Below are 21786 nucleotides of genomic sequence, written 5' to 3' on the forward strand. Positions count from 1 at the left end.
TTGCGTTTTGGTGGGGCTCATTGTCCTGCCTTTTAATTTCATAAAAGTAGAATGACCTTCTTTTTTCTTTTTATATTTTTGGGAAGCTCGACGTAGGTGAAAATTTGTAAACAATTTTGTAAAGAGTGTTCGATCAAATCAATTTGAAGTTGTAAAAATCCTTTTTCCTTTATTAGGATTTGGAACCGATGTGAGTTAAAATAGTATACGAAATATTTCGTGTATAATTTTTAAAATAAATAAATTTAAAAATACAGTACAAATGAAATAAATAAGTGCATGTTTGGTAGTGATTTTAACTGTTATTTCATTATTTCAACCGTCATTTTTAATTTTTTATTTCACAAGTAGGATCCATTTTTCTCTCTAACGATCAAAAAATTAATATCAAAATCACTATCGAACAAGTCCCAAACCTACATCCTCTATGTATAGTTGTTGATAAAACTTGTGGAAGGACTAGGTCGCATTTTCAAGTCAAAACATGTGTTTCTATTTGATTTGCAAGATTGAAAATATAATTTTCCATTAAAGCCCTTATGTCTTGGAATATTGATAAATATGCAGGTAATGTGTGTAAATCACGATACATACTAGATAATGCCTAATAGCGAAATTATTGTGCATTTAACAACTGAAGTAAATAAAAGGAGTTGGTACTTGCCAATGTTTCATATCATGTAGGTGCTCCGAGCATGCGATTATCATATACTTGGAACTCGAAAAAAGTTAAATTGATATGGTAAGAATTATATAATTTTATTCTTAAATATACGCATCATTTACCTTTTCTAATGCCAAAGAAATACTACCTTCATAATTTAGAAAAAAACAACTTTTAAATCTTCATTTTACCAAAGGCTATAATGCAATTAGGCATTTTGTAGAGTCCAAATATTTTGGTTAGATGACTAAGATGACGAGCTAACTGTTGTAAATTGTTTAAATAAACAACAAATTATGAAATTAGAGAATAGAGATTGTACTCACTTTTTCGAGTTCGAAAATTCGAATCTAAACAAATTACAAAAAAATGGAAAAAAAAAAAATAATCAAAATTGGGAAACTTCAGGTTAAGAGAGTGATGAGAGCACATATCTGTACGATTGATGAAATCTTCTCTATTAGTTTCACCAAATGTGACCATATTTGCAGATTTATACAACGCAGTGAAGTGCTGAAATTTCACTTCAAATTGAGCTCTATACATCTCCATCCATGGGAATGAATGTACATGAACTGAAATTTATATTCTCCAGAGATTGAAACTTGTGTTTGGAGAATCAGTTTATCATTCTGAGTCAATGTTGATCATCATCAGAGGGTATCTGTCTTGCTTCAGACTAAGATAGTCTTCTGTTATTTGTAGAGCTTGCTTCCACAAGCCCTTTCCCAGGCAAACTTGATACACCAGTTCCTGATGATGAAGCCAAAAAACGACGAACTTCTGGTGCATCCCCTGATGATGATGCAGCAAGATTGTATGTGTAAACCCTCATTGGGTGGTCAAACTTGCAACTTGGACCAAACTTGCAGATTCCATATTTAGAATAGAAAAGACACACAGCCTCTCCCTAAAACCAACAAGGAAAAAAGTGTAAAAAAGAAATTCTCAGTTGATATCTTTGAAATAACCTAGGTAAAGGAAAGGTTAGCTATAGTAACACGTCTCTTTCTCCTTCCTCTTATTCTTTCCTCATTAATCTTTCATCCTTTTTATGATTTCCAACTTTCGAATAATGTCAAACTATGTTTCAAAGATGTGATACGTCTACAAAATGTTGAACAACATAATTACAAATGCCTGCTGAAACTAAATAAATCAAATATTCTAAACGGAAAAATGCCTCTGATAATCATTATGTATCCACAAAAAAGTATAATCAAATTTTTATTTTTCATTCCATACTCTTCATGCAAATTTATAAATTTGACCACAAATGGCCATACCAAGAAACTACTCAGAATACCATCCAATTAGGGGCTATTTCCTTTAGCTCGTGTCAGACTGTAAACTTCAGTTCCCCCTCCCCCCACAGAAAAAAATAAAAATAAAAATGAAGATCCCGGTCCTTGACTTTAAAGGGAAGATGTAATAAAAGAACGAGAAAATGGAAATTTAATCCTAAATGAAATGGACAAAGAACAGTATGTGGTTACAACCATTCATACCTGTCTGTACATGTAGTCCTTGTTTGGGCTCCATTTTAATGAAGCTTTCGGAAAAATGTATGTTGGAATAGAATTTTTTTGAAGAATGTGTGGTTAAAAAAGAAAGAATTTTTGGGTTTATGTGTAATATTATTTTATTGAAAAATGTGTGGTTGAAAAGAAGAAATAGAAAAATGTATTAAAATTAAAATGGAGCCCAAAAAAGTGCTTAATAATATGGAGAAATTCTGGATTAAACCATTTCAAGACTTCAGCTAGAGCAAAGAAACAAAAATTTCCAGACAGTGGCTTCATTATTTTGTGACTACTGTCCAAAGAGCATATGATCTCCAGGAGATCAGATGAAATCTTGAAACTAAAAATTAAGCTTCTGAAATTCTTTAAGGATAAACAATTATGCCAGAAAATCTTGAGGAATTCAGAATAATAAATCCATAATGCAAAAATAACCTTTATCCAAAAATAACCTTTACCTTAAAAAAGCATTGAAAAGAAGATCAAAACATTTAAAAGTTTGTAAAGAAACTATATATTGAACTTTATACAAAATAAAAATATTTTCTTTCATGGTTGATAACAGATCTTAACGCAATATAGCACAAATTTCTCTTTGGTGTAAAATATCTTCTGTAATCAAATGCCCAGCATTTTTATTGAGATCTGCTGTTTCGGCTCATCACAGCAAAAGAATTTTCCCTTTTGCAGAAGAAAGGACATTATGTATTAAGATTATAAAGCAGCAGACAGTTGAAGGGTAATTAACTTCACGAAGGATTTAAAAACAGTAACATTTAACTAGAGCACTAGGAGATGGGAAGAACAAAAGTCAAAGAGTCTGAGGGAATGAAATTGTTCTTTTAAGCTATGACATGGTCTACTTTACTTATTTTCAATTGTTACTAGATAATTGTCATTAGTTGACAATAAATTCTCCTAATCTTATTACTATGTTGGAGTGAGCCATGGAAAGAGTAAGTTATTCCTTTAGACCTCGGTTTACAAGTTCAAATCACAGTTTCATCTTCTCTACTGAGGGTATGGCTGAACTGACCTCTTAGACATTGCACCAGCAGGGATATCATCCACTGTGCCACCTTTTCAATTTTATCATTATCTTGCTATTCATGATTATCTGAGAATTACCTTGGTATGTCCGCTTTCTTTCAATATGCCTCACCCTTTGCCAAACTTTTGCAATAAATTAAACATGCAAAGATAAGAACAATGGTGCACTCAAATATATTGAAGCAAGATAAAGAGAACAAAGCAATCAGAGAGGCAAAAAGGAGGATGGCATACCAAACTCGCAAGTAAAATGAGTGCACCAAGGATATTTCTGGGATCTAACTAAAAGAACTGGCTAACGTGCCAAATATGTTGATAAGATTGTTCACAGATAAAAATTATTGTTTTCAATGCCCAAAATCAGTGCTTATTAAAGCCATATAGAACCACGAAATTACATAGATCTCAGATGGAAAAGTGTGCAACAAGCTTTTCAAGAGAAGTAGTTGAAAGCTAACATGAAAGAGTTAAGATAATGGCTTACGGTAAGTTGCGTAAAGTAGGCTAAGAAAATAACCAAAATTGCTTACTGGTCTCAAAGGAAGCCCAATTGGACTTAAGACACAGTCTGGAATAGGGATAAGCCTGTCTCTGGGATGATGAAATTTACAGACTGCACCAAATTTGCAGTCCCCAGTTTTCATATAGAATTGGCATTCTGGCTGGCCAGGTCTCTCAGGAAACTCATTATCTCTCTGCAATGCATAATAATCCACAGGTGTAGAACCAGAACGAAACTGAGATCCCATGCTTGCAGCTTCATCCTGGTGTGGGTCATTTCCTGCTGTTGGATGTTGGCTTTCTGAAGATGAAACAGAAACCAGCTGAGCCTGGAAAAGAGACCGACATCTAGGCAACTTCAGAATTCAACTAATTTCATAACTTCTAGATGACATGGTTTAAATTCAAAGTGCAACAGTGCTCTCTACATGTATGGACATCTAATGCATTAAAGAACAATAAGCAACTACACCTGAGGGAATATAGTAACAGCGTATACTGGATATACTGAGCCAAGATAGGGTGTGAAAGATACAAGAACATTTTGCACCATATTATCGCATTTGAATCAAAGACACTAGAATTCTTCATCGCAAATGACACCCGTGAATCACTCTTAATATCTGATCGAACTTTGTTGTCCTAAAGGTGCATTTGTTTAATTATCTCGACTCAAACTACAGGCTAACTGGAGAGAACTTGCACTTTCTCTGATCCCAGGACAATTCAATTTTTGGATACAATCGCATAGTTTCTTTATTATTGTTTATGTATTTAGGACTTGTTTGACACCCATTAAATTGAAAAAATGTATTTTGGAATAGTAGATTGATGGAGAATGTGTGGTTAAAAAATAACGAGAAATTTTTGATTTGTGTGTAATATTATTTTATTGAAGAATGTATGATTGAAAAGAAAATAGAGAAAAATATATTTTGGGAAAAATCGGAATCAAACAAGCCCTTAATTATTCTGCCAAATTAAGAGTACAATCTCTCAATGGGAAGCACTCAGTGCTGCATGCTTCCTAATGCAAAAATAACTTCAGAAGGCGCAGAAGATGTCAGCCCAATACCTCAATAAAACTTCTAGGTTTAGAAATTAAGCCATGAGTATATAGATAGTAATACCCTGGTTTCAGTCCTCATCTTACTTTGAGTTTACATTTTACAAGTAAAAATTAGTATTAATTTCCATAAAGAAATAAATCATTTACTTCGTGATTTTTTGATTCTTGATATTCACTATTGCCTGATAAACATATTCTACTCTGACTAATTTTTGTAATACATATGCTCATTTCACTTAACTGTCCCAATTACTGTACCTTCAAATTAATGTAAAAGGAAGAAACAATACAAAAATAAGGAATCAACGGAAAGATTACACTGTAAGGGTTCCATCCCGGAACTGAGATCACTCCCTGAGGCATAATCACTGGTGCATAACTTGAAGGGCTTTGCCATCTTGGACTCGGAACAAAAGAAGCTCTTGAGAAGGGAAATGATAGTTGACCAGGAGTCGTTGGAGAATGGATAGGAGGATAGACAGAACCACGTAAAGAGACCATTACGTTGGATGGCTGGGGATGGTGGAATTTACAAGTGCTTCCAAACTTGCATTGTCCAGTTCTCAAATAATAGGCACATTCAACCTCATTCTGTACAAAGGCAAAAAATCTAATTAAATAGATACCACATTTTGTAACTTAAAACAGTTAAAGAATGATGATGATTGAGGATTTAAATTCCTACATGATCTAAAGCAGTAAAGAAAACACTATCAGGTTAACAACTAAACACTATTTCTAATCTTAGGCAAATGATAACAATAAGGCCTAGTAGCTAAAAATGGAGGGAATAGCTCAAACATTTAGAAAGAAGCAAGTGTATCCTACGATGCTCGGACTCGGGTGAGGGTGTCGGATACAGGTACATATCTAGGAGTCGGATTCTTCTCATTTTAAAAATTAAGATATGGAGATACAGTTAAAAAAGATCCGAATTTTGGATACCGGTATGGGGATACGTCTTATAATTTTTTCCTAAAAAATGATTCAATCAAAGCAAACAACAAATCATGCCATTTACAATAAATAATAAAACCTTTAGAGATAACCCCTAATTTATGACAGTATGAATTGTTGACTTTTAAACCACTTAATTCTTTCATTTCTTTCTTCTTCTTCTTCTTTTATTGGAAAAATACACTTACAGAAGGGCAGCCCAACTAGTCACGGAAATTCCCTCATATCATTAACTTCTTCATAAAGACTCGAAACAAATGGTTGTTGCCGCTACAAATGCAAGCCAGAAGCAATACTTCACCGTCCATTGTTTTCTCCCTTTTCCAGCCATGTCCAAGTTCAAAACCGAGAATCTAACACATATCTCGTGTCGGTATCCATGTCATGTCGTATCGACACGGGTACTTCGTCATTTTTTAAGAGTCCGAGCATCATTGGGTGTATCTTCATAGTGTTATCATGGTCCTATGTAGCATGTATACATGCCCGCTTCTCATTGAGGATCATAAGATCAACTATATTTGTTTACCTCTAGCAAATTTTCTCCAAGTATTTCAGTAATAACTTAGTGACCTTTCCCAGCATTAATAGTGATGGACATCTCATAATTTTAAGGGAATCACCATTCTGATATGCACGGACTTAGATACAGTGTTATCTGATTTCATGCTCTAAAATCTTTTGCAAAATTATGAAGTGAAAGGAAGCATATGCAAGATAGGCACAAAAGCAAATCATTGATCAAAATGTGCCATTCAGCTCGAAGAAAAAAATTAAGCAAAAAATGAAGAAACCCAAACCAGGCGAAGTGGATAACCCAAAACATTCAAGGCAACTTTTCCAGCAATTCCAGCTTTGTCTCTAGGATGATGAAACTTGCATGTCGATCCAAACTTGCAGGTTCCAGTTTGCAAGTAATACTGCAAAAGATATCAAAATGTTATACTGAATGAATTAACAAGCAACTAATTACGACCAAGGAACTCTAGATTTAAAAATTTTGATGGAAGTAAACGAGACTCCAACACATAACAAACTGAGAAAATACAGCCTCTCCAAATAATACCCTGATTCTAGTTAAAGAAGTGGAATAATCCTAAGAATGAGCACCTTCGTTGAAGTAAAAGTATACTAATAGAAACACTTGAAGGAAGGAGAAAATAGTAAAAGTTATAATTTGCATGAAATCTTTGTGCCAGAACATGTGTTAAAGACACGGAGAAGAAAGCTTCGCAATAAGGATAGTAAGATTGTTTGAAACCTCATTCCGGGTTGTATTGTATGGTATGTATGGAGAGAGAAATAGTCGGTGTTTTGATGGTCAAGCACGGACAACAGAGTAGATTAAAAGATTGTTTTATTTGATATTGTATACTTTTTTTAATACTACGGCTACAAGTCATATAGACAGGCTACCCAATTTCATGTTGTTTTTCTTATTTAAATTGATAATACATTTTCTGTGCATTATTCTTTTGATAATAAAATATTTGATTACCTATCCAAAAAAAAAAAAAAAAAAAAAAATCTCTGTGCTAGATGTGGCAGCTTTCTTGGAACTATAGTGAGCCTTTAGCAGAGACCTATTCATCCTAGAAATTTTTTTATCAAAGAGAATCATGCATATTGGATTTTTTGGGTGCACAAACAAGGTCATTGAAATTGTGGGTCCTATCTTAGATCTGTAAACAGTTTTTCTTTAGTGATGCATGAAGGTCATTAAACCACATGATCCCAAAGAAAAAATGTGATCTTTAATTCAAATACGAAATCCTTGCAAAATCCCCCGTAATAGTTATGGCTACATCTTAGCCCACATACACACAAAAAATCCTACCAGGACACTAATATACTCCAGGACAGAGGAGAGAGTTTATTCCTCCAAGTAAAAGCTAGAACTTTTAAACTATAATCAGGTTGCAAGAATTTACCAACTTTAATAATTGGCCAGTTTGTGTTTGAATATCTTAATCAAGAAGTATGTGTATAAATGGTAGAATCCATGTCATTGATTAAAGAAAGAGACTAATCACATGAGAAAGTTTCTAGACACTCCTGTTCAAAAAGCCGTACAATCTAAAAAGCATTATGGATAAAAAAATACAGATGTAGATACAGAACTTTTCCTATCACAATGTCTTCGGTATGCAGATATCTTAAATAATCAAAAATAATAATAATAATATTTGTACATCCAGCTATATTTTTTATCGTTTATGAAGTTTGATCTTCTATAGTTTTTAACGACCACAAAATTTAAAGAACAATATGGAAAATGCCAAACTAGCAGAGTTTCACATGCCAAGAGACTGCATCAAGATGTAGACCAGGTAATATTTAATAATCTAAAATCTTAAGAATGTAACGTCCAGATGAAGATGGGCACACTCGGGTAAAACATTACCCATTGATCTCATCATTAGTTATCTGAGATATATTGATGACATAATTTGAACACGAATATTACGAAGCACATTCACTTTTAAGGCTTCCGCCGGTAGAAGCAATTCAATCATGTTAACAACAATGTGCACTAAAGACAAGAATCAAATTTGTAAGTCTGACTAACTCATTATCCTACTGATACCTATAAACTGTATTTCTTAGGGTACACCTAATGTAAAGACATTCACAATAGTTGAAATATAATTGTACTTACTTGTAATATTTGTTATTGTTAGGGACCATGGTTGTAATTTCTTGTATTGTATATATTCTTTTAACCTATCAATAAAACATATACTTCAAAAACCCCAAAACGCGACTTGGTATCAGAGCAGAGGAAAGCCGAACTCTTGTCTTGCATTTACCGTCGATTCTGAAGGTCCCATCACCGGCCGGCTGCAGCGGCGGCACGAATCGGCGCCCGAACCCTAGGCGCTCTCCGGCAGGGAGCTGCGCGACTCAGGCAGGTGCGTTCTTCGGCAGAGGCTGCGTCTGCAGCGGCAATTCCGGTCGGCAGCAGCACCGCACTGCTAAACCCGAACCCTAGGCGGTGCTTTTTCGGCTCAGACGACCCTCACTGCCTACCTGCATTCATTCAGTCACTTCATTAGCACCTTCCTTGAGCTGTTTGTAGTTGGCAGCCTACTGAATCAAGTCCAGGATCGTAATAGTCAACTGGGCATCTGCCAATGGGAATGTTTTTGGGTTCACAGCTTCTGCATTCATGATGCTAGAGAGCTGAAGAAAGAACTAAGGAGAAAAATTAGGAAATTGGGAACACTGTGGTTGGTTTTTTTGACCTTGCTATTGATTTCCTCTGTGATTGGTTGTTACGTTATTTATTAACTACTTGAATTAATGGCTGACCAGAGAATGGTTACATCGTTAGTTCATGAAACATCGTCTCCAATTCACATTAAATTAGATGGCACTAACTACCGTGTGTGGTCAAAATTACTAGAGATGCACATTACTAGCCGAAAAAAAAGAACTCACATTTTTTGTGAACTAACTCTACCAAAAGAAGATGATAGTACCTATGGTGAATGGGTGGCTGATGATGCCATCGTTAAGTCTTGGCTTATTAATTCTATGACCGATGCTCTTGTGGCCCATTTTGTTCAGTTTGACACAGCCAAAGATGTGTGGAATGCGGTTAAGAGAAGTTATCTTGATGTCTCTGATTCATCTCAAGTTTATGAACTAATGAAAAAATCTTTTCAACTGAGGCAAGAGGGGCGGCCTCTTGTCACATACTACACTGAAATGAATTCCATTTTTTTGGAGCTTGACCATCGCAGACCTAATTCCATGAAGTGCGCCACCGATGTTGATGCATTAAAGAAGAGGTGTGCTGAAGACAGAATTTATATGTTTTTGGTGGGACTTGATTATGGTTTGGATCAAATGCGCAGTCATATTTTGGCTACTACACCCCTTCCAAGCTTGGAAGAGGTGTTCTCGACTGTTCGTCGTGAGGAACAGCGACAACTCACTATGGGGGGCGAAAGCCATTCTGAGGCGTCTGCGTTGGCTGTAAAAGGGTTCAATCCTCGATCACGAGCTCCTATTCAGTCTACTGAAATTTGCTCATTCTGTCACCTAAAAGGACACACTGCTGACAAGTGTTTCAAAAAAAATGGCTATCCAGACTGGTATTTAGCAAAGAGGGCAGAGAAGAGGGGTGGAAGATCATCTCAGGCTACGCATTCATCTCATGCACCTACAACTACTGTTTCCCATGTTGCTCGTTCATCTTCTGGAGAAGGTACTTCTGGGGTGCAATCTGCTTCTACTGTATCTGATTTTTGGGTTATAGATTCTGGAGCTACTGATCATTTTACCTGTAATCCCTCTACATTTGACTCGTTGACAAATTCGCCTGTTCAGTCTGTTCAGGTGGCTAATGGGACTCCTGTCAAAATTACTGGGGCTGGGAATGTCTCGTTTTCACCTACTTTCTCAATCTCATCTGTTTTACTTGCTCCTACGTTTTCCACTAATCTCTTATCTATTAGTAAAATTACAAAGCATCTTGATTGCTCTGTCATCTTCTCACCTACTCATTGTGTATTTCAGGACAATCGAACGAAGATGACGATTGGCACTGGTAGAGAAAGAGGAGGGCTGTATTTTTTGGAAGGAACAAAGTGTTTGCAAACTGAGGATAGCCATGGTCTTCAAGTTGTTAGTAAATCCTCTCCAAGAGATAGGATTCTTTTGTGGCATTGTCGATTAGGCCATCCTTCATTTCCTTACTTAGAACACTTGTTCCCAAAGTTATTTAAAAACATTTCTAGTTCTAGTATGCGGTGTGAACAATATATTTTTGCTAAAAATCATCGTGTACCTTTCAAAGTCAGTTTTAATAAAAGTTATATTCCTTTTACTTGTGTTCATAATGATGTTTGGGGGCCTTTCTCTACTCCATCTATTACAGGTCATAAATATTTTATCTCTTTCATTGATGACTGTACCAGAGTTTGTTGGATATATTTGTTAAAATCTAAGGGTGCAATCTGCTTCTACTGTATCTGATTTTTGGGTTATAGATTCTGGAGCTACTGATCATTTTACCTGTAATCCCTCTACATTTGACTCGTTAACAAATTCGCCTGTTCAGTCTGTTCAGGTGGCTAATGGGACTCCTGTCAAAATTACTGGGGCTCGGAATGTCTCGTTTTCACCTACTTTCTCAATCTCATCTGTTTTACTTGCTCCTACGTTTTCCACTAATCTCTTATCTATTAGTAAAATTACAAAGCATCTTGATTGCTCTGTCATCTTCTCACCTACTCATTGTGTATTTCAGGACAATCGAAGGAAAATACTATGTTTCTATGGATGTGGAATTTTGCGAGTCAGAATCATTTTTTTCTGATGACGTGTCGTTAGTTCCTCTTCAGGGGGAGATTAGTAGTAAGGAAGAGGAACGAGTGTGGTTAGATGAAAAGAAAGTGTGGATTTCTAGAAAGGAGGGGGAATCCCAAGTAGAATCAAAAAATGAATCCAGAGTTGAGGATGATAGATCAACTCGCTTGTTCCGAAAATGCTATACAAGGAGAACTTTCGACAATGCTTGTACTCCAGTATTATCCTCCTCAGACCAGAATAACCCTCCTGTTGATACTACAGTGCCATCTGATTCTTCGGAGATTGAAAATGAGGTACCTACTTTGCTTTACCCTTCTACTCCTATCTCTATTTCTGACTCTAATCCTGCAGCTTTAGATACTGTTGATACTCGAGATAGGAGATATCCCCTTCGAGTCCATAATAAGCCTGATAGGTTTGGATTTTCGAAATCTTCTTCCAATGCTATCTTTCCCATAAATGATTATATCTCGTACCACCGTTTATCTAAGACTAACCTAACATTTGCCCTTCAATTGTCATCTGTGTCTATACCTAATCACTTTCAGGAAGCTCTTGATCAACCTAAATGGAAATCTGCTATGGTAGAAGAGATGAATGCTCACCAAAAGAACTCTACTTGGGAAATGGTCTTACTACCACCAGGAAAAAGGACTGTGGGACGCAAGTGGGTGTACTCATTAAAATTCAGGGCAGATGGAGCTGTAGATAGGTATAAGGCAAGATTGGTTGCTAAAGGGTACACACAGACGTATGGAATTGACTACCAGGAAACGTTTGCCCCAGTAGCTAAGATGAATACTCTTAGAGTCATCCTATCTCTAGCAGTCAATCTTGATTGGCCATTGAGGCAATTTGATGTTTAAAATGCATTCCTTCATGGTGATCTGACAGAGGAAGTATATATGGATCCTCCTCCTGGTTTTACTCCTCCAGAGGGTAATGTGTGTAAGTCGAAGAAAGCCTTGTATGGGCTAAAACAATCACCAAGGGCGTGGTTTGGAAGATTGAGTTGTTCAATGAAAAGGTATGGTTTTAAACAGGCCTTGGCTGATTATACTCTATTTTATAAGAGAGATGGTCATGATATTACTATACTTATTGTGTATGTGGATGATATGATTGTTACGGGCAGTAATCCTAGTGAGATTGAGAAACACCGAAGCCATTTGACAGAGGAGTTTGAAATGAAGGACTTAGGTACCTTGAAATATTTCTTGGGCATTGAGGTATCACAGTCTCAGCAAGAACTTATCCTATCCTAACGCAAGTATGTCCTTGACCTCCTAGGAGAAACTGGTATGTCGGCTTGTGTCCCTGTTGACACACCCATTGAGGTAAATCATGGTCTGTCTATCTATCCTGACCAGATTCCCACAAACAAAGAGAGATATCAGAGGTTGGTGGGGAAGTTGATTTATCTAACCCACACGAGACCGGATATGTCATATGCAGTTAGCGTTGTGAGTCAATTCATGCATAACCCCAGTGAGCATCATATGAGTGCAGTTAATCGGATATTGGCATATCTAAAGTCCTCTCCAGGCAAGGGTATTCTGTACTCAAAAGAGGGGCATCTAGATATTATGGGCTATACGGATTCTGATTTTGCTGGATCGAGATTGGACAGAAAATCCACATCAGGTTATGAATCATTTGTTGGGGGTAATCTTGTGACTTGGAGGAGTAAAAAACAGAATGTAGTCTCATTATCCAGTGCTGAGGCGGAATATCGTGCATTGCACCATGCAACTACCGAGCTCACATGGCTAAAACTTCTCCCGAGTGAACTTGGCTTTGGTCCAGACAAGCCTATGTTACTTTTTTGTGATAACACTGCCGCTATTAAAATCACAAATAACCTTGTGCAACATGATAGAACAAAGTATGTTGAACTTGATAGGAACTACATCAAAGATAATCTCGACTCCAAAAATATAGAGGTTCCATACATCAAGAGGGGAGAACAACTGGCCGATGTAATGACACATGGAGTTGCTAGCGGTCCATTTCATACAATGTTATCCAAGTTGGGCATGCGCGATATCTATGCACCAACTTGAGGGGGAGAGTTGAAATATAATTGTACTTACTTGTAATATTTGTTATTGTTAGGGACCATGGTTGTAATTTCTTGTATTGTATATATTCTTTTAACCTATCAATAAAACATATACTTCAAAAACCCCAAAACGTGACTACAATCACAACAAGTTTTCCTCTTTCTCTTAAGGATAGCTAAAAACAACAATCATGAAATTGTAACTAAAGGAAATATATTCAGTTTTTCATGAAGGAATATCTTTTCACAAAATTTCACATGATTTTGACCCTGGGGTTGAGAAGTTAATTTGAATACATTAGTAGGATTCGCACCACATCTCATGGAAAATGCTTGTCCAAAAGCATTTGTAACTTATGGTTAAAGGATTCTGGTGTGCTATTTGAACTATCTGGTTTTTAATCGGATAACAGGTAATTCTGAATTTTGGAACTCATTTGAATATTTAGTTGTTCGTGCTTGGAAAAGAATTCTATGCAATATTTCTTGATTAGGACCGTATTACACCCACTTGTTCTGCAAACAAACTCTTATCTTCACTTCCTTTCTTAAGTGCAGTAAAACTCCTTCAACAAGAATTTTAACGAGATACAAATTAATGGAAACGTGTGTTGACAGCATTATAAGTATATTCCATTGTTTTATGCCTCAAAAAATGATGACGTGATTTATATAACAGCAAGACATAAGGCAAGTGTAAACGTGCAATACCTGACATTCTGGTTGTCCTATTCTTTCTGGGTACTCTCCTTTCATCCTTGCCGTGGCTATAGCCTATGATCGGGAATGTATAAGTTTTACAAAATCCAAGAGTGTACAGATCTATAGAGAATATTTAAATGCCAAAAGAGTGTGCTAGTACTCATGAATTTACACATTTCTGATATAAGAATTTAGATTCTTCTAAATTAATATCACTTCAAGACATGCTAATTGGAAAAGATCATGCCATGCGAAGAAGTCAATTAAGTGTGCGTTTAGGCAACGTATATGTAAACAGGGGTCCCTAAAAGAGAAACAATTCTAAATTTACAGCCTATATTCATCATTGTTGAAAAACGACATTGCAAATTTTTCATTTGTCAACCTAACCCATTTATAGCCCACCTGACATCTTATATTCCCTTTAATTTGTTTTAAGTTTCAAAAATCTACTGTGAAGTGTACTTCATTAAGCCTTGTTTTACAAGATTGTCATCAATAAACCTAAGCCTTACAACTATATTACTGAATTGGATGGAAAATAGCAAAATGATCAACATTTTGAAAGCAATTAGTGTTCATTTCTAAAAGTAAATTGTGTACAACCAGGAACAAATTCTGCCATTGGCATCATAAAAACTAAGCCTTCAAATTAGAAATCAAGAAAAACCAATTAAAATTTACAGGTAATCATTTCGAATCCCATGGCAAAAGTCCCACATAGTGTTCCCAAAAACTTAAAGTAACAAGATGCAAAATCTCATAGGTAATAACATCATGCGCTCTAACTTTGCTTTCATTCCAAGTAGCACTTGAAATTTTCGGTCCTTCTAAAAAAAAATTATATTGCTTACCAGTTTCCTATTAGGAGGGTGATTAAATCGGCAAGTACTTCCGAATCTGCATAGGCCTGTTCGAATGTAGTACGAGCAATCCGGTTCACCTTCACGCACAGGATAAGGTCCAGGCTCCGTTGGTTCTCTCGATCTCCAGTTCATTTGCCATAAAGCATCTGAATGATATTGGCCGGTCATCAGTTCAAAATTCCAGCATAATTTAATGACAAGTGTAAATACGCTGCAAGTGCGTTTTTGTTATGCAATACGGATTGAGACTATGCTCTATAACGAACAATATTTCAACTTATTCTTCTTCCTTTCCAGTACTTCCTAACAAACATGCCCATATACTGACAACTCTTAACAAAAATCATGTATCCATTTTTCCAATTTCCAAATATGACCTCTTTAAGTGACAAGGAAGGAAGAAAAAAGAGAGAAAGAAAGAAAGAAAAATACCATACGTTCCTAACGAATATGGATTTTCAGCTTCTTCGTTTCCTTTTCTTTTTCGTTTTGGGAAATTCACTTACTCTTGCAATGACCTAAAAATATATATATAAATTGCCACATAGATAATGAATAAATTTTTAACATGATTATAGAAAAATTGAATCTTTATAACAAACAGTTTAGAGAAAAACATTTAAGATTCTAAAAAGGATTAATTGCCGGAAAAAAGAAAAAGACGGCAAAAAAAGGGAGAAATGTGATAAATTTCTTCAGATGTTGGGTGCGTTCAATTGGAGCTTAAAATTAGAAACCAAATAAAGAAATTGAAAAGGTCAAAAAATAAACAGCAATTTGCACCACCAAAAGAAAAGAAATTGAGAGGCGACAACAAATATTATCTGCATGTGATCTATGACTATGAGTAAGCTTTTAGGGACCATTTATTTAAATCTTGTCTTCGTGATTATTTTCTGATCAAGGATACGTGCACAAGATATTGATTTTAATCTGGTCTTCAACAATGTTAATCTACGCCATTGCAAAATGAAACAGGATCATGTGAAAAGTGTATTTGTGCGAAAATCAATTACAACAAATCTGAGTTTTCGATAACCTTGGTGGTGGACGGAAGGTGGCAAAGAGGAGGAGGAGGGAGAGTTGGCGGAAGAAGAAGCGGCGACGGCGGTGACAGACACACGTGACATGGGAATTTTTACCATCCACGTGTCTTAACTTCCGTGAATCCATCCATGACAGGTCCGTCAAACTATATTCTACTCCGGTGAAGGCACTAATTCCGGATGGGTCGTCAAACTGGGAGAAAAAGAAGCTATTCTTAGCTAAACGTTATGGCTCTCGACTGTACTCTCCTCTCCTCTCCACAGAAATAATGAAAAACAGCGAGAAAATGAAAAAAGAGAGTGAATGTAAACCAACCAAACATCCACCCTACAGAATTGAATGTCCATCCAATTATTTTAGATGTAAGTGGATATTGGATTCGACAACGACTACTTTTTCTTAACAAAGTTAAACTTGTCGAGAGTCGGTCCAATGCTAAAAATTGATGTAGAATTTTTTTTTTAATAAAATAGAGTACTTTGCACATATGGCGGCTATAATAGAACCCCAACCTTGATATTGTTTCACATTTTGTACGAATCTAGAAGCTCGCATATTAAAATTTAAGTTAAAATCAATAATTCATTTTAATTACATATTTTATGAATCCCACAATTATTTAACTACATATTTCATCAATTTTTATCAAAATTCATTAAAATTTTGATTTTAATCGTCACCAAATAGGGTTTTATCTTATCTTAATGATCGAACCAATTTCTAGTATTATTGAGCATACATTTGAATAAATTCAAGGAAATTTGACTAGTACTTAGAGTTCAACTTGAAATGAAGTTTAGGAATTTGTACTGAGTTTTGTCTGATGTACAGAATCCTCACATACTTGAGAAAGTGGGGTGGACGTGGGGGTGGGGGTGGGTGATTATTTTTTGGGCCCCCACCAAAATAAATAATCACCCACCCCCACCCATACATTGTGAGTATTCTGTACAACAAGTAGTTCTCATTTGTACTTGATTGCAAATTTATTAAATTGAAATAATCATCCACCCTCCACCCATGCATTGTGAGTATTCTGTACAGCAAGCAATGCTCATTTGTACTTGATTACAAATTTATTAAATTGCTTAATTTGGAAATTGAAATGATTAGAGAGTCCATTGAATATTGATATAATTGAAAAACCTATTATAGTTAGCCCTCTCTATGGTCATTATTGATAAAAATAAAGTTTTGAATAATAAATTTTTGAAGAATGTGATTAAAAAATTTGAATTTATGTGCAAAATATTTTATTTTGCAAATGTATAATTAAAAATAATTATGTAGTATAAAATTTTTTAGAATAATGATCGTCAAATAGGAATCTTTAGCATTTCATTATATTTAAAAAAATAATTTCCAATAATATAATCAATTTAATATTCTTTTGATAGAAATAAAAATCAAATTTTTAGTAATTTTTTATTAAAGTTAATGAAATTTATGATTAAAAAATTATGAATCACATAAAATATGTTATTAAATTAATTGTTAACTTTGATTCCAATTAAAGTCTAAATTTTACTTAAAATGTTTCGCATCCAACTTCATGATTTTTTTTTCTATATTAATTAATCGTACAATATTTTATAATAAAAGGTTGACTAAACTGTTAATTTAAGGAAATACACTTTATTAATATTTATGAATATGACATGAAGGTGCTTCACGGGGAAATAGTTCGTGTTGACAAATGCAGCACAGAATTTGCGTATAAGCAGCTTTGGTAGCCACACACTCTTCCTGAGTGCTGGCCCCATCTCCATTTTTCTCAGTCTGTTGCGGCCCCCCTTCAACTAGAAAAAATAAAATATATGAAGTTGTCATTTGTCTTATATGGTCCCATTAGGTTCTAATTTTTTATCCCACAAAATTAATTTTTTGACCGTTACTTAGTATGGTCAATCATTATTTTTGACTTCTTCACTCACATATAGGATCTACTTTTCTCTCTAACGATTAAAAAATTAATTCTCATAATTACTACAGAACATGCATAGTATATCTGGCCCTTTTTCCTTTTTCTAATTGTTCTCTAAGAGCTAATGCCTAAGCATCATAATCTATTCACCGCATTAAACCAGCAATTTCACACAGCAAAAAGATCATAACATTATAAATAATTCCATATAACCAACTCACACTACTTTCTTAATACGGTATGCTGTCTACCAAAAATACTACCCAACCAAATAATAATAATGATAATACAATTCAAGTGCAGAAAATGACTAATGCAATACGAGATATCGGCACTTCTACAATTCATTACATATACCTTCCAAGACTGTGATGCAGAGCTTACTCGCTTTCGTCTGCATGTAAAAGCAAAAATATTGTTAAACTGCAAGCACTCCTATTTATGTTCAAACAAGATTCATCACAGGCATAAACAAAGTAGTTCAGGTTAGAATGTGCCCATTTACTCTTCTATAAGGCCATTTATGTTAAGGTTGTACTCTATTTTCTTCTCATTTGAAGTGCGACAATTTTGAAATGTCATAATGTATAGACAGTTTTGCCAAGTCTTGCTAATCTAACTTGATTTAGTGACATTTCTCAACTTTCCAATTACAACAGAATATTTTTTATCTTGGCATTAAGCATAACATTTCTACATAAACTTGTATGCAGCAATTTAGAGGGTTGGAGTTGAATCAATGTTACAAACACAATTAAAAAGCAGGCTGGCAACTACCCAGCACCACAATCCTCATGACAATATTTCATTTTACATGTATATACCATCTAAAAACTCGTAAGAGGGGAAAGAGAGTTGGCATGAAGAACCTCAAAAGATGTATACCTTCGTTGACTTCTTCACTACTATCATCATCATCATCACCATCACCATCACCATCACCATCTTCTTCTTCTTCTTCTTCTTCTTCTTCTTCTTCTTCTTCTTCTTCTTCTTCTTCTTCTTCTTCTTCTTCTTCTTCTTCTTCTTCTTCTTCTTCTTCTTCTTCTTCTTCTTCTTCTTCTTCTTCTTCTTCTTCTTCTTCTTCTTCTTCTTCTTCTTCTTCTTCTTCTTCTTCTTCTTCTTCTTCTTCTTCTTCTTCTTCTTCTTCTTCTTCTTCTTCTTCTTCTTCTTCTTCTTCTTCTTCTTCTTCTTCTTCTTCTTCTTCTTCTTCATGTCCTTCTTCTTCAACCTTTTCATCATCTTCTTCTTCTACTTTATCTTCCTCTTCATCACCATCAATGCCATCTTTGTACTTGTTATCCTTGTGTTCACTAGCTTTGACATCATCCTTATCACCTTTAGTTTCTACTCTAGATTTAGGAGCCATAAAATTGCTTGTTGACCTTCTGCGTGAACTTGAAATGATGTTGCTCATGTCAATGCCTTCAAGTTCTTTTGCTCTTTCTTTTCTCTTTCTACAGTCTTTAATTTCTGAGAAATGGATTCAAATAATTAAGAGTCAGATATATAGGGGGATGTCTGTGCATGGTGGTGGCAAATCTTGGTCGGGGGTCGGCGTGAGGTTGGGAGGTGTGAATAGTGGGATGCATGGAGAACATTTTATTGTGAGAGCATGCAATATATGCAGAATCCAAACAGTAGAATGGATTCTGTTTCACCGTTTATCAATGCCTCGAATAGTGTCTTAACCAACCAAAATTATTTTCAATTTTCAAGCACAATTTTGGTTTTCCATTCAAAAGCCAATTTCTCTACAAGTGCACAGTGACAATTTTTGCAACTAAAATAATGTACTACTGGAGACTAGAAGGTGGTCTAGGCAAAGACAAGCACAGTACTCTATAGTTGTGTCTGGCATATGTAACAGAAGAAGAGTACAGTCCACATAGGTTCCAAGTCTGGATCCAAATGAGTACTGACAGATACCGGCTCTCAAACAACATAGTCAAGCACAAATGCCAGGATAGGAGAGCTCAGATCTGCTACCCCTTCCCTCCCTCCATTGCTTTCCACCATCTTGTCCCCAACCACCAAGAGTCGAAGTGACACATGCACACACCGACTGATGCCAGATAGAGCTGACAGGAACCAGCACAAGGAAAATGAGAGAAAGGACCGCCCTTTCTTTGGGTCAACCAGCACTTGGGTGCCGATTCCACTACTTTTGGCCAACAGAGTTCCCAAACTAGTATTTAGCTACCATCCATGTCCTTCATTTGTTTTTCTTTTCCATTTTAAGGCAAATGTTAAATCCTCTAAAAATGTATGTTTTGTATGTTTGGCAAAACTTAAATTATAAATTAAGGACGTCAAAACACTATTTAGCCACACGTTCTATGGACCCACAACTTGCTATTCATTTTTTACTTACACATTCTATGAGATCCGCAGCTTAAGTTTTGACTTAAGCACTCTCAAATGAGCACTTAACATATAGAAAAAAAATTAAAAATAGAAGGAAAATATATATATATATATATATCCAAGCCCCAGCCAACCCCCTCCTTTCAACCATCCAGCCGGTGATGGTTCTTGGAGATATGAGCATATAGATGTGGTTTTAAGTTAAGTGAAGCTATTTACAGATCTCTATTTAATACATGCTTGAATGGATTTCATCATTGGCCTACAGAGTACTTAATGAGTCTGTAATCATTGACCTTCACATGAACATTGAAGCATTGCAAGCACCAAGCAATACTAGTGCCACATCGGTGTTAGATCCAAGGGTCATGGGAAGTACCGAGTTGGGTAAGGGAGTTATCAGGTGTAAGAGGGAATAAGAAAGCAGGTTACCAGGAGTATCAACAATATATTTTATGACATGTTATCCATAAATAAGTGTAATATCGGAATCTTACAGTTACCTTTCTCAGTAGGATTGCTAGATAGCCCTTCTCTTTTGAGAATCCCTTCCAACTCCTTCACTAAAAAGGCTTCTCGTTTGCTGTCAGGTACTTGCTTGGCTTTCTTGTAAACTGTAGGAGCGACGCTGTTCGTTTTCAATTGAGAAAATGAGATACCATCATAACAGGTTGATAATGATGACTTAAACACTACCATCCACACACACCAACCTCATTCCACATGATTTAATTACAGATCTCAGATGGTCGACTTGTTTTCCATATCCAGGGGTCGGTTGTTCTTTCCTCTGCATATGAAAATCAATTATTTAAGACTCTGTGGATCATGCATGAGCCCGCACATTGGAAAAAAAATCCAGCCATAGAAAAATGAAAGACTAACCTTCGCAGGTTTCCCTACAGATGATTCAGATTGACCATCTTCAGATACACCTCCATCATTAGCTGAATCAATATCTTCTTCTTTCGGCCTCTTTGCACGCGTGCTTTGGTTCTTGCCAGGGACATTGAGATCACTGTATTTGTTAGACCTTTTACGTTTCTTCAGCTCATCCGATTTCTCATCCTTTGCCCTTGTAGCAGCCTTCTTCCTTGATTGTACTATGTCTTTTCCTTTGTCACTTTCCTTATCTGAAGAATCAGAACCTGTCTCACTGCTGATCTTTTTTGATGCTTTACTTTGAGAGTTCTCAGAGCTTTTCCTCTTAATGTGATTAGCATTTTTAGAAACACTGTTTAAATTTAGCACCTAGACAACACCGTAACTTGATGAGTATGGTAATTAAATTCATTCATCCACAAGTTCAAATATTTTCAGAATATTTTTCCCACCTGATCTATTTGCTCACTTATTAACTTCTTAAAAGGATCGAGAGTATTTTTATCAAGTCCAAGATCTTCCTCCAACAGTCTGCGAACTCCAGCCAAAGTTATCTTCCTGAAAAGTACACTAGTGAGAGCATTGATTTTTAATTGACAAATAAGGAAAAACAGAAACAGTACATGCATTGACAGAGCCTATCAAATTGTTGACAAAATTGTAAACAACAGCATCTGGCTGAAGCTTCCCTCCTTTTTAGCATTATTGTGCTAATAGGATTTGGTCCCAACTTCTCCTTTTCATTTTACAAAGAAAGAAAAATACCATACGTTCCTAACGAATATGGATTTTCAGCTTCTTCGTTTCCTTTTCTTTTTCGTTTTGGGAAATTCACTTACTCTTGCAATGACCT

At 35.6% G+C, this 21786-nt stretch overlaps 2 protein-coding genes and 1 long non-coding RNA gene across 5 annotated transcripts; all 3 read right to left on the reverse strand.

Annotated features, from left to right (window-relative positions):
• Positions 1 to 963: 963 nt before the first annotated feature.
• On the reverse strand, positions 964 to 16095 carry LOC111374123 (zinc finger CCCH domain-containing protein ZFN-like). 3 transcript variants are annotated; one of them, XM_022996905.1, is made up of 8 exons: positions 15753 to 16095; positions 15151 to 15231; positions 14702 to 14859; positions 13857 to 13919; positions 6565 to 6684; positions 5126 to 5398; positions 3768 to 4067; positions 964 to 1574 (listed from the first exon to the last, which is right to left on the reverse strand). In XM_022996905.1, exons 3-8 carry the CDS (start codon positions 14843 to 14845, stop codon positions 1344 to 1346), a joined length of 1131 nt encoding a protein of 376 aa, XP_022852673.1. In that variant the 5' UTR covers positions 14846 to 14859; positions 15151 to 15231; positions 15753 to 16095; the 3' UTR covers positions 964 to 1343. The 3 variants fall into 3 exon arrangements, with proteins under 3 accessions (XP_022852673.1, XP_022852615.1, XP_022852549.1); XM_022996847.1 differs by having other exon boundaries at positions 15146 to 15231; XM_022996781.1 differs by lacking the exon at positions 15151 to 15231.
• Positions 16096 to 17850: 1755 nt separating this feature from the next.
• On the reverse strand, positions 17851 to 18664 carry LOC111394574. The gene is made up of 2 exons (XR_002702733.1): positions 18570 to 18664; positions 17851 to 18078 (listed from the first exon to the last, which is right to left on the reverse strand). It is a non-coding gene; the product is annotated as an uncharacterized LOC111394574 (long non-coding RNA).
• An 816-nt stretch (positions 18665 to 19480) lies between these two features.
• LOC111403124 lies at positions 19481 to 21562 on the reverse strand. The gene is made up of 6 exons (XM_023031521.1): positions 21386 to 21562; positions 20937 to 21302; positions 20765 to 20841; positions 20555 to 20679; positions 19629 to 19765; positions 19481 to 19585 (listed from the first exon to the last, which is right to left on the reverse strand). Exons 1-6 carry the CDS (start codon positions 21560 to 21562, stop codon positions 19481 to 19483), a joined length of 987 nt encoding a protein of 328 aa, XP_022887289.1.
• Positions 21563 to 21786: the final 224 nt, after the last annotated feature.

Source organism: Olea europaea, chromosome 1 (assembly GCF_002742605.1).
Source record: "Olea europaea var. sylvestris chromosome 1, O_europaea_v1, whole genome shotgun sequence".
In the NCBI taxonomy this organism is placed as follows: Eukaryota; Viridiplantae; Streptophyta; class Magnoliopsida; order Lamiales; family Oleaceae; genus Olea; species Olea europaea.